The following is a 14,217-nucleotide window of genomic DNA, read 5'->3' on the forward strand; positions in this document are numbered from 1 at the left end:
TTGAGTTTAAGAAACATTCATGTAGGAAAGATTTTGTTTATATGACCAATTTCCCCATCCTCAGACTAGAGTGCTACTGTGTGTCTCTGCATTCATTTTCTGATTTGTCTGTATTAAGTGTGAAAGATCCTCTGTCCGCTTTCTTCTCTTGTGTCATTTTGGGTGGAAAATGAAAAATCCTGAATTCTCAGCCAACGTCTCTGGACTTCTTGTACCTTCTTGAAAGATGATCTATAGTACTTTAGGGAATACAGTATGGAAACTGAAGGATGATGTGATAGTGATAGTGATGGTGTAGTCACTATTCCATCTTCCGGGAAATACCATCCTTCCATTTTATCATCATAATCTTGTTTGGGAATAACTGATGAGTAACATGAAATAATTTTTAGGATGATGAAATAGCAAAGTTTTTCAAGATAGAGGAAAATAAATTCATCATGATCTCATAATGTATTTTGGATTTATATAAGAATCTAATGAATCCATATGGTGATTGTAAGATAGAATGAGTATTATGTGTTTTTTGAAAGGTAAGTAAATTTCTCATTTTGTTTTGTTTAGAAGCCCACTAAGAATAACAGTCCTAAAATACCAATCCTTATAAATAGTTAGAACTTCTCAAAAATGAAACTCAAAAACTAAATTTGGGTTCAGTGGCTTCTGATGGCATATGAAGAGTTAAGTGTGTTCTCAGCTGGGGAGAGTATGGCAAACCCATGTGACTAAGGAGTCATATACTCAGAACTTGTGGTTTGGTTTCCTGTTGGATAGCGACAGTCCCTCTCATTCAGCAGGCAGCCCAGGTGGGGCAAAGAGCAGTGGGCTAGGAGCCAGAGAGGCCCTCCATATATGGTCTTGGTCAAACCCACAGTCCTAGGAAATTAGGACACATGGGTGTGTAACTTTTGCTTTGTATCGTGTTCTGTGAGCCTCACTCACCAGGGAGATGAACCATGTCTCCCCCTCATCCGACTGGAAGCCCCTAAAGGCAGGGACCAAATCCTATGAGGCTGGGATTTCCCAGGGTGGAAATGATGTACAGTAGCGCCAGCTCCCCCTCCCCCCCCAAAATTCTGTGGTTTCACTTTCTGCGATTTCAGTTACCTGAGATCAACTGTGTTCTGGAAGCAGATGATCCTCCTTCTCACTTAAGTCAGGTCAGTAGTAGCCTAATGCTGCATCATGATGTCTGTGTCATTTGCCTGATTTTATCTCATCCTGTAGGCATTTTACCATCTCACATCATCACAAGAAGAAGGGTAAGTATAGTTCAAAAAGGTATTTTGAGGGAGCCCACATTCACATAACTTTTATTATACTGTATTATAATTTTTGTTATTATTTTTAATCTATTATTACTGTGCCTAATTTATAAATTAAACTTTATCCTAGTTATGTATGTATAGGAAACACAGTGTGTGCAGGGTTTGCTACCATCTGTGGTTTCAGGCATCTCCTGGTGGTCTTGGGATGTATCCCCCATAGATAAGATACTGTATTTTCTACTTCTAAATAACTCATGTGCTACCCTCCACACTCTTTTCCCAGATTAGCTTTCTCAGATTAGCAGAGCCTGGGTGAGGCTGCATGGAGACAGCAGGCTTTGGAGATAGCTGGACCCAGGAATCCTGGCTCTGCCACCACTCACTAGACCAGTGACATTAGTAGACAAATCACTTCACAACTCTTGAGTCTCCATTTCCTCATTGGTTAAGTGGGGCGGTAGTACTTACCTCACAGATATTATAAAATAGAAATCCAGGAAACTTTGATGTAGCATACAGAGGTGGGTGCAGGGTGGGCTCTTGTTCCAGGCATTGGGGAATAGAGAAATAAAGCTGACATCTTTCCTGCCTCAAGAAGCATCCTATGGGTATGTCAGGGAAGACTAGAGATGTCATATATAAAGGCCTGGCCATATGCCTCGTGGTAAAAGGGGGGTAGATAAGGGCATAAGGAGAGAGGAGTCAGCTCTGGAGTAGAGGGTGTTGGATCTGTCCAGGCAGAGAGAGCAGGAAAGGGCATTGGCGCTTGGACAGAGCATGAATGGTCATTGTTGGGGAAATGGGGTGGTCTCCTTGGCACACAGGAAGTGCCCAGCCCAGGTGAGGTGCCCATGTTCTCAAGATCTTACCCTGAATTTGCCCCAACCTTTTCCACTCAGGCTTTTGCTTGGGTGGTTAAACAATACAGCACTTTGCTTTGTCCTGGGTGTTATCCGTGGGGTGGGGACAGGCAGGCTCTGAGGGGCTGGGCCTCCCCACTACTCCCCTCCCCTCCTCTTTGCCATTATCAGCTGTGTCCAGATGGTCACAGGCTTCCTAATCTGAGATCATCAGAGGGTAGCAGCTCAGCTGGGACCCAGGCCTTTGTGCTAGGCTGTGATGGGCCAGCCCCAGCTGGAGAGACCCCACAGATAGGGCCCTGGGGCTTTGGAAGACAGGGAGGGGCATGGGGCTGTGCCGGAGGGGATGCAGGGAGCAGATGATAGCTCTTCAAAAGGCAATCTGAGTGCACATGATGGGGGGAGCCCCATATGGGACCTGGCCAGCTCCTCTGGGCCTCAGAAACACAAGCATAGGACCTGAACCCTCTGGGTCTCTGCCTGACAGAATACATGACATCTTTTGTTCCCTCTTTCCTCTGAGCTCATGCCTCCCCCTCTAGCAGTTTTATGTTGCTGCCCATAGAGCCTCAGGCCACCCGGGTGCTTATGATGGCATGAGGGGCTCATGCCCCCTGGTGATGTTGGGGAGCTCACAGGTCCAGGTGCAGAGCTGGGTTGGCTGGGTTCTCCGGCCTGGGCCTGCAGCTTGCTGCGAGCCTTGGCCTCAGGGCTGCTCGGTGTCCCACACTGTTTTCTGTTTGTTTCTGCTTCTCTGATGAGGCGGGGAGGCCTACCTTGGCCGTGACTTCTAGCAGTGAGACTGGTTTGTAATCCCGTTTTTTTAAAGCTTTATCCTAGAGTCTGAACCCCAGAGCTGGAGCTTCTCCCTTTCTCATGGTTTTATAATTCCACTGTTGCTGGTCCTTGGACATGTTTGCTTACTTATAAGCCTAAGCCTCTATCTTTTTAGTAGTTTGGCTTTTAATTTTATCTGTTATTGCTAAGTGTTTGGAGAGGGTGGTTTAGAAAGAGAAACATCCTGACCAGAAATGCTTCATAGATTCTGAAGCTTCATGAAGTCTTATGAGTCATGGACTCTGCCAATTACTAAGTATGTGATCTTGGGAAAGTCTCATCTTTTAAGGCAGTTCTTTTTCTGTAAAATACAAATCTTAATAACTAGCTCATTAAAAGTTAAAAAAATGCCAGTAACCTCGTATTTAAGGACAGTGATTACCTTTGGGAGGAATGTGGGAAGGAATGGGTTTGGAAATGGAGGTGCCTACAAAGGCATTTGTAACAATCTTTCTTAAGCTAGATGGTGGAAACATATTTATTGTAATTCTTAAACTGTACAAAAATATATACTTTTTGTGCATGAAGTATTTCATAATTTTTAAAACATGTCCACACTGCCATTTTGAAGGTAAACAAGGTAACATATGAAGGTGCTTTGTAAAGAGTCAAAGCAGGGAGCAGATACTGGGTATTACTTCTCCAGACAAAGCAGGCTTGAGCTGGAACACAGACCCAACCTTTGAACAAGGTTTTATTTCGGGCGCCTGGGTGGCTCAGTTGGTTAAGCGACTGCCTTCGGCTCAGGTCATGATCCTGGAGTCCTGGGATCGAGTCCTGCATCAGGCTCCCTGCTCAGCAGGGAGTCTGCTTCTCCCTCTGACCCTCCCCCCTCTCATGTGCTCTCTCATTCTCGCTCTCTCAAATAAATAAAATCTTAAAAAAAAAAAAAATGAACAAGATTTTATTTCTGTAAGAAAGGGAGGCAATAAGTTAAGGGGCTATTTACATGGAGGTACCATGAGGGGAGCAGTGGTGAGCCTGAGTTCTCCCTCCTTTCTCTGCTTCCTGGCTCAGGCTGTTCAAGTTTGAGTCACCTGCCCAGGCTCTGAATGATGGTAATGCAGCCATGGGAGCTGGTGCAGCGCTGTAGGGATGGCTGGGCCTCCACCTGCCCATTGCTGGGGTCAAAGGTGAAGACCTTGTCGGTGCTCTCCCCAAGATCATCCCGCCCACCAAGGATGTGGACCTTCCCGTCACACACAGTCACGCCACAGCTCTCCTGGGTAGACAAACAGAAAGATAATCAGCTATGGGGTCCAGTGTGGGGCTCCCTCTGTCCCAGCTGGCCAGTCCAGACAATAAAACCTTGACCCACAGAATATGAGCAGGCAGTCTGGATGGCAGAAAGGCAGGAACTGAGTCGGTTTGAGTTCAAGCTCTGGCTTGACCCTTACTACATAGCTTTAGACAAGTCACTTAAGCTCCCTGGGCCTCAGTTTCCTCCCCTGCAAAGTAAGAATAATAATAATAGTACCTTCTTCATAAGGTTGCCTTAACAGTTAATGGGGTTAAGCATGTAAAGCATTTTACATAGTGCCAGGAAGACAGTAAGCACTCCAGGAACAGTGACAACAATCATCACCACCACCACCGCCCTAAGATCTCAGACTCAGAGAAGCCAGAAATCTCAAGCTCTTAGAATCACTGAAGGTCAGAACTGGCAGGGACTACCAATCCAACCACACCCCTATGTAGTCTCTCTGGAATTTCGGGGAAGGGGACAAGAGGTGGGGGAGGCCAGGAATGCAGGGGACAAAGCCTCCAGGGCCTGGACCTCCCTGCTCTGATATTACTAGGGCAGGGGAACTTAACAAGTCCCTTCTCTACCCTGACCTCCCCGCAACAGGCAACCAGCTGGTGGCCTTCAGGACAAGAGACTTCAGGGTCATTTAGACCAAGACCCTCATCCAAGGCTAAAGCACTTGGAACTGGGGTTCCATGCTCTGCCTTAACATGGCTTAACTGGAGGCCTTGGGCGAGGCCTCAATCTCTCTAAGGCTGGTCTCTTCATCTGTGGAACACAAGGCTCATTATTCTAATGAGGACAAAGCTAAGGAACTAGGTATAACTGCCTAGCATGGAGTCAGAGACAGACTCAACAACCTCTGAGTTCCACATCCTTAGACATGGGACTTTGCTCTCCCGATCGGAACCAGTACCAAGGCTGTACCTGGGAGCCTCTACTTACCACGGGGCTGGGGAGGACAGCTGCCTCCCCCCAGACATCTGTGCCAGGGTCATAGGTGAAGATTTTGCTCATGAGGCCCCCTACTACATAGATGGTGCCCTCAAGGGAGACAGCCTCGAGGCACCGCTGTGAGAAAGGTGCTGGTGATCGCAGGCTCCACCGGTCCTCCTTGGGGTCAAAGCACTGCACCTGAGGGGCAGGAGGAGGGGCTGTGGTGAAGCCTCACCACCCCCCCCCAACTGCCCTGCTGCCCACATCCTCCCACCTCCCCCGTAGGGGGACTAATTCAACACATTTGCCTCTGTCTTCCAGACCTGAGCTAGCATTGCGGGGGGGGGGGGGGGGGCGGGGCAGAGGAGACCCACCATCCCTGCCTTCAGGTGTGCTCAGTCTCGTTCCACATTCTGGCCCCAGCCCTGGACTCCCTTTGTCCAAAGCCTCCTCATCTTTAAAGGTCCAGGAAAGGTCTGCATCCCAGGAGATGGAAGTACCATCTGCATTAGCACTGTAGAAGGTTCTCAGAGAGCAGGCCCTCCATAGAAATGCATTTCTTACTGCATACATTGTCAACCCACTTCCCTCCCCCTGGTGCTCTGAGCTCATGACAAGATCCCAGCTAGGGTATCTTGCAGCCCCCATCCCTACAACTGTTCACAGGCTTCTCAGGCCCACCAGTGTTCACACTTTCCAGAGTTTCTGAGGGCTTATACTACCTGCCTGTTCATCTGTATTCCGTTTCCTCAGTTGTTTCCTTGGAGACTCCTGGAATGGCCTATATTCAATCAGTGCTGCACCAGAGGGCAGTTCCCCCAGCCAGCCCCAGGAACGGGGGCGTGTGTGTGTGTGTGTGGTGTGTGTGTGTGTGTGTCCTGCGGAATAAAGAGGGGTGAGGTATCCTAATCTGGGAAAGATTCAGATCCCAGGACCGCAGACTTGTGTGGCCATCAGGGGAGGGAAGAAGCTGCTATGAAGATTAATTTTTATTCACAGAAAGCCTAAATGTCCAGCAACAGAAAATTTGGTTGACAGACTATGGTTCATCCACCCTGTAGACTATTACAATCGAAGTGATGGCTGTGAAGAGTTTCTAAGCATGTGGAAAATGCTTACATTTAAATGAGAATAAAAAGCAGAATGCAAAATTTTACTACCAGTAAGAACACAAAACTAAAACACAAAAGTAGATTCAGAGAAAGCCTGCAAAGCAATGCACCAAAATATTAATAGTAGTTATCCTTTAGTGGTTGGCTCATGGGTGGTTTTTTCCCTATTTCTGTGTTTTCTAAAATTTCAAGTGTGTGGGTTTGTTTTGTTTTGAATGAAGGAAAAATGTTTTAATTGATCCTACCCTTGCCCTAACTTAATTTTTAAAATCTATGAAACCCATATGGCACCAGCTTAAATATTCAGGTCTGGACCCGCTGTGTGACCTTGGGGTCATCTGTCTGAACTTTCTTGCTGAAACAAGGGGGTCACTCCTCAGGGCTGTTGAGACTGAGAAAACGGATGAGGACGTGAAGTGCCAACTCCGGAGTCTGGCACACAGCCCTGAGGAGTGACCCCCTCGTTTCAGCAGGGAAGTATTACACACAGCAGGCCTCCAGCGCCCTGCCCGTGCCCACCTTGTTGGTGCTGAGGCCGTCCTGCCCGGCGCCCCCGACCACGTAGATCCTGCCCGCGCAGGACACCACTGCCGCTGAGCTTACGGCCTCCGGGAGGGGTGCCGCCGCCGCCCAGGTGTTGGAGAAGGGGTCGTAGCGTTCTACACTGCGCAGGCGCCGAAGGCCGTTGAAGCCACCCACCGCGAACAGCTGCGGATGAGGACAAGCAAAGGTGGGATGCTCTGCTATGTGCGGGGAGAAACTGTCCCCAGACTCACAGGAGGTACATTCCAGCACTGCCAGCGCCTGCACGGCCTCCCTTAGCGGGTTTCTTCTATTACCTGGGGATAAGCATATCCGTCTCTGGGATGGGTATTAGACCTGTCAAATATCTGGCACCAAGCTGATGCTTAGTAATAGCTAGTAATTTACTGAGGGCTTATCACCTTATTTAAGTGATCCTAAGAAGCACTTTTATTTTCTTTTCTGAATTTGGGATGTAGCTTACAAAGATTATTACTTTTTTTTTTTTTTTCAAAGTGGCAGGGTCAAAATTCACACCTAGTCTGGCCCCAGAGCCCACACTTTTGACCCCTGACCACTAGGTATTATTATCAGCATTATCATGTAACTTTGGGCAAGTATCTTTCCTTTTTGGTGCTTAAGATCCCATCTTTCAGAGAGACTGTCTTACAGGACCTTCCCCCAGGAAGTCCATTGATCTGTACCTTGAGCCAGAGGGCAGCAGCTGCTGTGTGTCCCTACCTGCCCCTGCACGACTGCCATCTTGTGCCTCCACCTGCCCTTGAGCAGCGAGGCCACCTTGATCCAGGTGTGCCAAGGGGTACTAAACATCCACACATCACGGCTGTTGATGTGGCCTCCTAGGGAAAGAGAAGCCACTGTTGACTCCAGGCCCTCTTGGGGTCAACAGCACCCCTAAAGACCTAGAAACAAGGGCCCCCAGATCCAAAGGAAGAGTTAAGGGTAGACTGTGTTTTGAATGAATGGTGGGAAGGTGTGAGGACAAGGGGCAAGGAGTTTTGTGGGGAGAGGCCTGAGAGATTTAGGGAGAAGGAGCTGATTTTCACTGGGTGCCTTATGGTGGTATGCCAGGCTCTGTACTCTGGGAAGCAAAAAGGGGGCCACTTAGAATTCAAACGGAGATAAGAGTGCAAAGTGTGCCCAAATAAGCATCAGGAATGTGCTGGGGGCAGAGGGAGAGCAGAGCCACCTACACTGGGATAGGAGAAGGTAGAGAGTGACTCAGTAACCCAGCCTCATTTCTGCACTTACCTTCATGATTTCATGTCTGTTCTCATTCCTCCAAGAGGTGTTAGGATTATTATACACAGTTTACAGACAGAAAACTCAGATGTGGCTTAGAGACCAGGAAGGCCCTATTGAAGGCCCCACGGCCTTTCACTCTAGATCAATGACCAGAACCAGAACTTCTAGTCTCCCAAGCTGAGCACTGGTATGCCCATGGGGCTAGGCCCTGAAATGCAAACTGTGGACTCTTCGTCCCCGTTCCTCCTGGGGCTACTGACCAGGGACTTACCTCTCAGGAGCAGCCTTCCCAAGGACAACCCTGACTGCATCCCTCAGCCTGAGCCCATGACTCAAGCCCCAGCTCTGTTTTGTAGCCCCTGCCTCTGTGTATACCCACCAGCACCCAGCAGAGGCCCTTCATGTTGTTCACAGGCCATCAGCAGCCTTGGATAAGTTGTCCAGTAATAAAGTGTGGCCTGGATGGTCCTTGAGGCCTTTCTGGCTCATTCTTCTGCTCCTTATCCTTCCCAGACACCCATTGCTCCCTACAACAAGTGCAGTCTACCTAGGCCTGGAGTCAAAGCCTCCCTGATCTAACTTGACTCCCTTTCCTGCCTCATCTACAATACCTCCCCTCCTCTCCCAGATGCACTCAACCTGCACTTTGGAGACCCGAGTACCTGGGGTTCCTTTCTGCACATTCTGATCTTCATACCTTTGCCTATGCTGTTCGCTCCAGATTTTCAAGGTCCAGCTGAAAAGTCTGGTGGCAAAGTGAAGTCTCTCTGTCTCCCATTCTCCAGGGGAGCAGGGGCTGTTTTATTCTCTCTCTAGGGCCTGGACCTCAGGGAGGGCACAATCCATTGGTATCAAACCAATCCGTGTTTCTCCTAGCTTTACCATTTTTGAGATAATGGGAAAATTCTTAACCTCCCTGTAAAATGGGGTTGTAGGGGAAATTGAGTAATATAAGGTGTGTAGCATAATGTTCTGCACATAGTTGGCTAAAGAAAGAGAAGTGACTAATAGTAATACAAATTGAAGTAGATATTGCTGAAAGAAGGTCAGAGTCATACCAGTGACTGGCCCTGCAGGACTACATACCACTTCAGCCAATAGCTGTAGGTTATTGGGGAAAATCCCACCCCCACCTCGCGGTTGGAGAGAAAAAGAGAGTGGCTTGAGGGAGGCAAAGAGCCAATCCTGTGGGGCTCCCGCTGCGGCCCTGCCCTCACCCGAGACATAGATGTCATTGCGGAGAGCACAGGCAGCGAACTCTGAGCGTGTGTAGCCTGGGAAGCTAGGCAGTGGGGTCCAGCGCCGGCTCTCTGGATGGTAGGCGTCAGTGAAGGGCAGCTTCAGGAGCCCCTTGCGGTCGCAACCGCCGATGACCACGATCACTTCAGCTAGGTCCATGAATCTGGCGTGGGGATAAGCCCAATGCCTGTTGACCCGCACCCAAGTTTTGGCCCTCTCTCATCCTCTCGTTGACCACACTGTACCGTCCTGCTGCCCTTCCATGCCCTTATGCCCTTTTGCACTCCCTGCCTCCCAGTCCCATGCTGGACTCTGCCACCTCCAACCTCCTTTCCTAATATCAATGGGAAGAGAGTCACCAATCCTTAACCCCAACTACTGACACCTAAATTACAGGGAAAGGATCTTTACAGAGCCCTTACCTAGAAAAGTCACCTCGTTTAATTTTTATGATAGTTTTATTAGGCGGGGGTTACTACTCCTTTTGCAGAGGAGGAAACAGGCTCACAGACTTTGGCTTGCCAGAAGTCGGAGTCAGTAAGTGAGAGAGCTGGAATTCAGCCAACCCAGGTTGGCTGCCACTAACCCATTCTCTTTACCCTTTTCTGCCCTTCATTCCCGACTGCCAGTTGTGCTGCCTCCCTCCTACTGTAACTATTTCCTAAACCCATTCCCTAATTCCACTGGACCAGGATACACACCCTTTCAGTAAAACATTCTCCCCTCCCACTAACCAACCCCTCAGGCTTCTGACCCCACCAGAATTTCCAAACCAAGCCACCGGCTTCCTACCTAGTTCCTTTTACAAATATTGAGCATCTTCTTTGTCCCAGGCCCTGAGCTTAGTGTTGGAGACACAGTGTGGTAAGACAGAGGCATCCTGTCTTCTATCCCCGGGAGGGCACTGCTTGGACTACGTCTTGGACTACTCCACCCAAAGTCTCCCGGTCTGGCGTTCCAGGGGTGGGAGAGTAAGCCTCTCTCATTTTTTCCAGGCCCTATTTTTATCCCTTACTAGACTGAGCTCTTGGAAGGTAAAGGGTATTTCCAATTACTCCCGAGTCCCGGACACCCAGCACAAGACCTACACAGAAACAGCGCTCAGAATTACGGATGGATGGGCAAGAGGAAGGATGTGTGCAAGGTGTGAGATCCCTACCTCTCCCCCACTGGCCTGTGAATTCTCAAGGGCAGAACTCCCAATACCAAGCCCATGAAATGTGTGAACGAATGGGCAGAATTAAAGGATGCTACAGGTATGAGTGGTTGCAGAATCCGGGATGAGGACGGGTGGAAGGCAAGGGGGCAGGGGGCCGTACCTCCGCGGCCGGGCCCGCAGCGCGCCGACCTCGCGGCCCAGGATGAAGCAGGCGCGGGCCTCGAGCAGCAGCGGGCGACACTCGCGGCTGGCTTGCAGCAGCTCGTCGGCCTCCACCTTCTCCAGGAAGTAGGCGGGCGCCAGCAGGGGCAGGCGCACGTGCTCCAGCAGGCGCCGCAGCTGCCCGCGGCGGGCCGGCGCGTCGTGGCGCACCCAGCGCATGGCCGCCTCGAACACGGCCTCTTCGCGCGCCACGCCCAGCGCCGGGTCGGCCAGCAGCGCCGCCACCTCGTCGGGCGCCAGCTCCAGGAAGTCGGCGTGGCGCGCCACCTCGACGAAGGCCTGGCGCAGCACGCGGCCGCAGCGCTCGGCCAGCGAGGCGAGTGAGAAGGCGGCGGCCACGCGGCGCAGCGCCAGGCTGTTGGCGGCGCGCAGGCGGCCCTCAAGGAAGCTGGCGCAGGCCTCGCGCAGGCCCGCCACGCCCAGCCGCTCGGCCAGCGCCAGCACGGCCGCCGCCTCGTCCTCAGCGCGCAGCCGCACGCCCGCGCCGTACACGTAGTCGAGCACCACGGCCAGCGCCGCCGCCGCCGCGCCCGGCCCCGCCTCCGAGGCCACGGGCCCCACGGGCGCCACGGGCGCCACGGGCACCACGGCCAAGCCGTGCTCCGGCCGCCCGGCCGCAAACAGGCTGCGGAAGTAGGCGCTGCCCGCGCTGAGCGCCGCGCGGTGGCACGGGAAGTCGCGGCCGCCGGCGCGCAGCACCACGTCGGTGAGGGTGCCGCTCCGCCGGTACGCGTTGAGAGTCTGCAGAACGCGCTGCGCATGGCAGGACCCCGCACACGGCGCCAGGGAGCCGGGCTCCGACTCCTCCAGCACTGGGCCCTCCAGCATCCTGCCAGGTAAAGAACACAAACAGCGTCGGAAATCCACCTGGTTGGGTTGGGCGAGAGGGCAGGAGGCCCCTCATCCGTTCATTCCGTTGTTCCTTCCCAGGTTTACCCAAGCCGGCATGCATGAATGTAACGCAGGTGCTTTCGTTTGCTCAGCGGCTCTTCCTTCCATTCCCTTCATCCAGAGTCCTATGGCTGCAGTGATCTAGTCCCTGCCGACTTGGAGAGCTAGGCCTGCCTTAGCTGTATCACCGTCTTCCTCGCTTACCCACTTCAGTCATATTACTTTCTGTTCTGCAGACTCGTTAAACTGTCATCAATATCAGCAGGAGACAGACGGCAAGCTCTCAAATGGCATAAATTGAGGATAGTCTAGTAAGGGAATGATTTACCCACACGTAGACAGTGTTTAGGGCCTCCCACAAGGGGTAAAGCAGTGCCCGTGGTCACCAACAGCAGGAAGCGTTTACCTCTCCAAGGTCTGGAACGGGAGGGCCGGGAGGTTACAGGAACCTGCACAAAATATCTGTATATTAAGGGCCCCCTAACAGGAGCTGTAGGATTCAGGCTACCCCACAGAGACCTAGTGTGGTGTGGGGAGGAATAACTCTGCTCCCTCTTGTCACCCTATTCTTTCTCCTCTTGCCCTTAGGTGCTCCCCACTGACCAAACCCTGATGATTGATTGATTGATTTATCTATTTCTGTATTTATTTATATTTTACTTATTTATTAGAGAGAGAGCGTGCACGTGCAGCAGTGGGGGGAGGGACAGAGGGAGAGGAAGAGGGACAAGCAGACATCTCGCTGAGTGTGGAGCCCGACACTGGGCACGATCCCAGGACCCCAAGGTCATGACCTGAGCTGAAGTCAGATGCTTAACGATGGAGCCACCCAGGTGCCCCCTGATTATTCTATTTAATATCTGCCTCTCCTACAGTAGGTGCTCAGTTAGTATCTGTTTGTTGAGTGAACGCATTAAGCCAGCCTGTATTTAGAGCCTTTTCTGTGCCAAGCAGTGGGCAAGACAAGCATGGACCCTGCAGTCCTGGATCTCACAGCTTGATGGGGGTCCCATGGGGGAGTGTGGGAGCTGATAGAAGGGGCACTAGACCCTGTTGGAGGGGATTCAGGGAAGGTATCCCCTGAGGGATCTTCAGACTGAGAAGCATAGGGGGAATTAGCCAGGAGAAGGGAAGGGAGTTCAGGGAGGATGTCTCCATTTAGAGAACAATCTTTGCTAAGGCCCAGAGGGAAGGAGGGCAGGAGACTAGAACCCAGGCTGAGAGGGAAGTTAGCCCTCTCTCTAGTGAGTTCTCCCCGTGTTCTCAAGGAAGCCCTGGGGGGAGATGGAAAGAGCTGGCTCTAAGGACTGATCTGGGCTCTAAACCTGCCTCTGTCGCTGATTCACTGTGTGAGCTATGCAGGTCACTCCCCTTCAGTTTCCTCCTCTGAAATGGGGTCATATCGCCCACCTCACAGCATTGTTGTGACGTTGTGCTTATGAAGTGGAATATGAAAAGTGCTACGTACATAGTACAGACTCCGCTAACACAAGAGGAAGGGAGCACGCCAGGTGTGCTGGCTGCTTTTATGTGCATAATTTCATCTGATCCTCACAACCCTGAGCATTTCTTTAGATGCCCCCGCCCTTCTTTAAGTTTGTCTTTGCTTAAAAGAAGCACACAGGAAACCGGCCCTTTAGAGGTTGCTCTGAGGACCAAAGGAGGGGTGTTTGTGAAAGCACTCTACAGACTCGGGGGTGATACTGGGCTGGTTGTGATTTGGTCATTATGAACATACAGTCTCTGCTTGCACACCTCCAGGGACAGGGAGCTCACTTCTTTAGGTGGCAACTTACTCTAGGGGAGCACAACTCTGCCCTCTACCTCTTGCCTCTCCCTCCATGCTCCATGCTCTGCCTTCTTTGAGACTGCTTTGCCCCGGAGGTCAGATCTGGCTTTCACTGCTCACACCCCAGTCATCCTGGGTGGTGGATCCCCATGTCAGGATTACAGAAATGAGCTCCCTGGTGGGCAGGGTCCCAGGAAGCTAACTATGCCCAAGCAGAGGGGCTGGGCCCTGAGCCCACCTGGCTGCAGACTCTGCAGGCCTAGCTGCTCGGCCACACTTGCCGGGGTGAGGGCATGTCCTAAGGAGCAGCCCAGAACCAGCAGAGGGAGGTGAGGGAGGTCATCGGAGCATGCTGCCCCCATTCCTTTCTCTGCTGGCTGCTTACTAAGAAAGGAGCCACCCCCTGAGCTGGGATCCAGGAGGGCAGGTCTCTTCAGGGTAAGGAGGGACCTCTCCCTGCAGCACAAGGAGAGGGAGTCTCCTCCTGGGAAGTGCACCAATACTTTTTCATTCGTTCTACTGCTGTCTACTGTGCTGGGCACTGTGGTCACACTGGGACATCAGACTCCGTTTCCACCCTGGGGATTCCCAGTCTGGGGGCCGGAGGACCCAGTTGCAATGTGGATGGTAGGGATTCCCAGGCAGGGCTCCGTTGGACATTCTCTCGTCCTAGCTAAGCATCTAGGTACCTCCAGCCAAGAGTTCTGATGCGAACTAAAGGATCCAGCCCCTAGAAGTTGACATGCCCCCCTGTTTCTTGTTCACACCCACACCCCCTCTCACACACACACACTCAGACTTGTAGACACCACACGGCCCTGCCTGTTGAGGGGCTAAGTCCCTGGATGTACCTGGCACTTACCTGGCCAT

The 14,217-nt window shown here is 51.6% G+C and overlaps 1 protein-coding gene across 1 annotated transcript; it reads right to left on the reverse strand.

The window, feature by feature from the left end:
* Positions 1 to 3,853: 3,853 nt before the first annotated feature.
* On the reverse strand, positions 3,854 to 14,217 carry KLHL35 (kelch like family member 35). The gene is made up of 7 exons (XM_081797329.1): positions 14,210 to 14,217; positions 10,606 to 11,496; positions 9,265 to 9,449; positions 7,523 to 7,641; positions 6,779 to 6,967; positions 5,157 to 5,345; positions 3,854 to 4,187 (listed from the first exon to the last, which is right to left on the reverse strand). Exons 1-7 carry the CDS (start codon positions 14,215 to 14,217, stop codon positions 3,999 to 4,001), a joined length of 1,770 nt encoding a protein of 589 aa, XP_081653455.1. The 3' UTR covers positions 3,854 to 3,998.

Source organism: Leptonychotes weddellii, chromosome 11, assembly GCF_054177405.1.
Source record: "Leptonychotes weddellii isolate Sample4059 chromosome 11, ASM5417740v2, whole genome shotgun sequence".
In the NCBI taxonomy this organism is placed as follows: Eukaryota; Metazoa; Chordata; class Mammalia; order Carnivora; family Phocidae; genus Leptonychotes; species Leptonychotes weddellii.

Excerpts from the sequence above, each read along its gene's own strand:
- KLHL35 (XM_081797329.1), bottom strand. Across the intron at positions 7,642-9,264 it reads CAATGACATCTATGTCTCGG|GAGGCCACATCAACAGCCGT; the intron begins GTGAGGGCAGGG and ends CTCTTTCCCTAG. Across the intron at positions 5,346-6,778 it reads ACGGCCTCAGCACCAACAAG|GTGCAGTGCTTTGACCCCAA; the intron begins GTGGGCACGGGC and ends CCTGCCCCTCAG.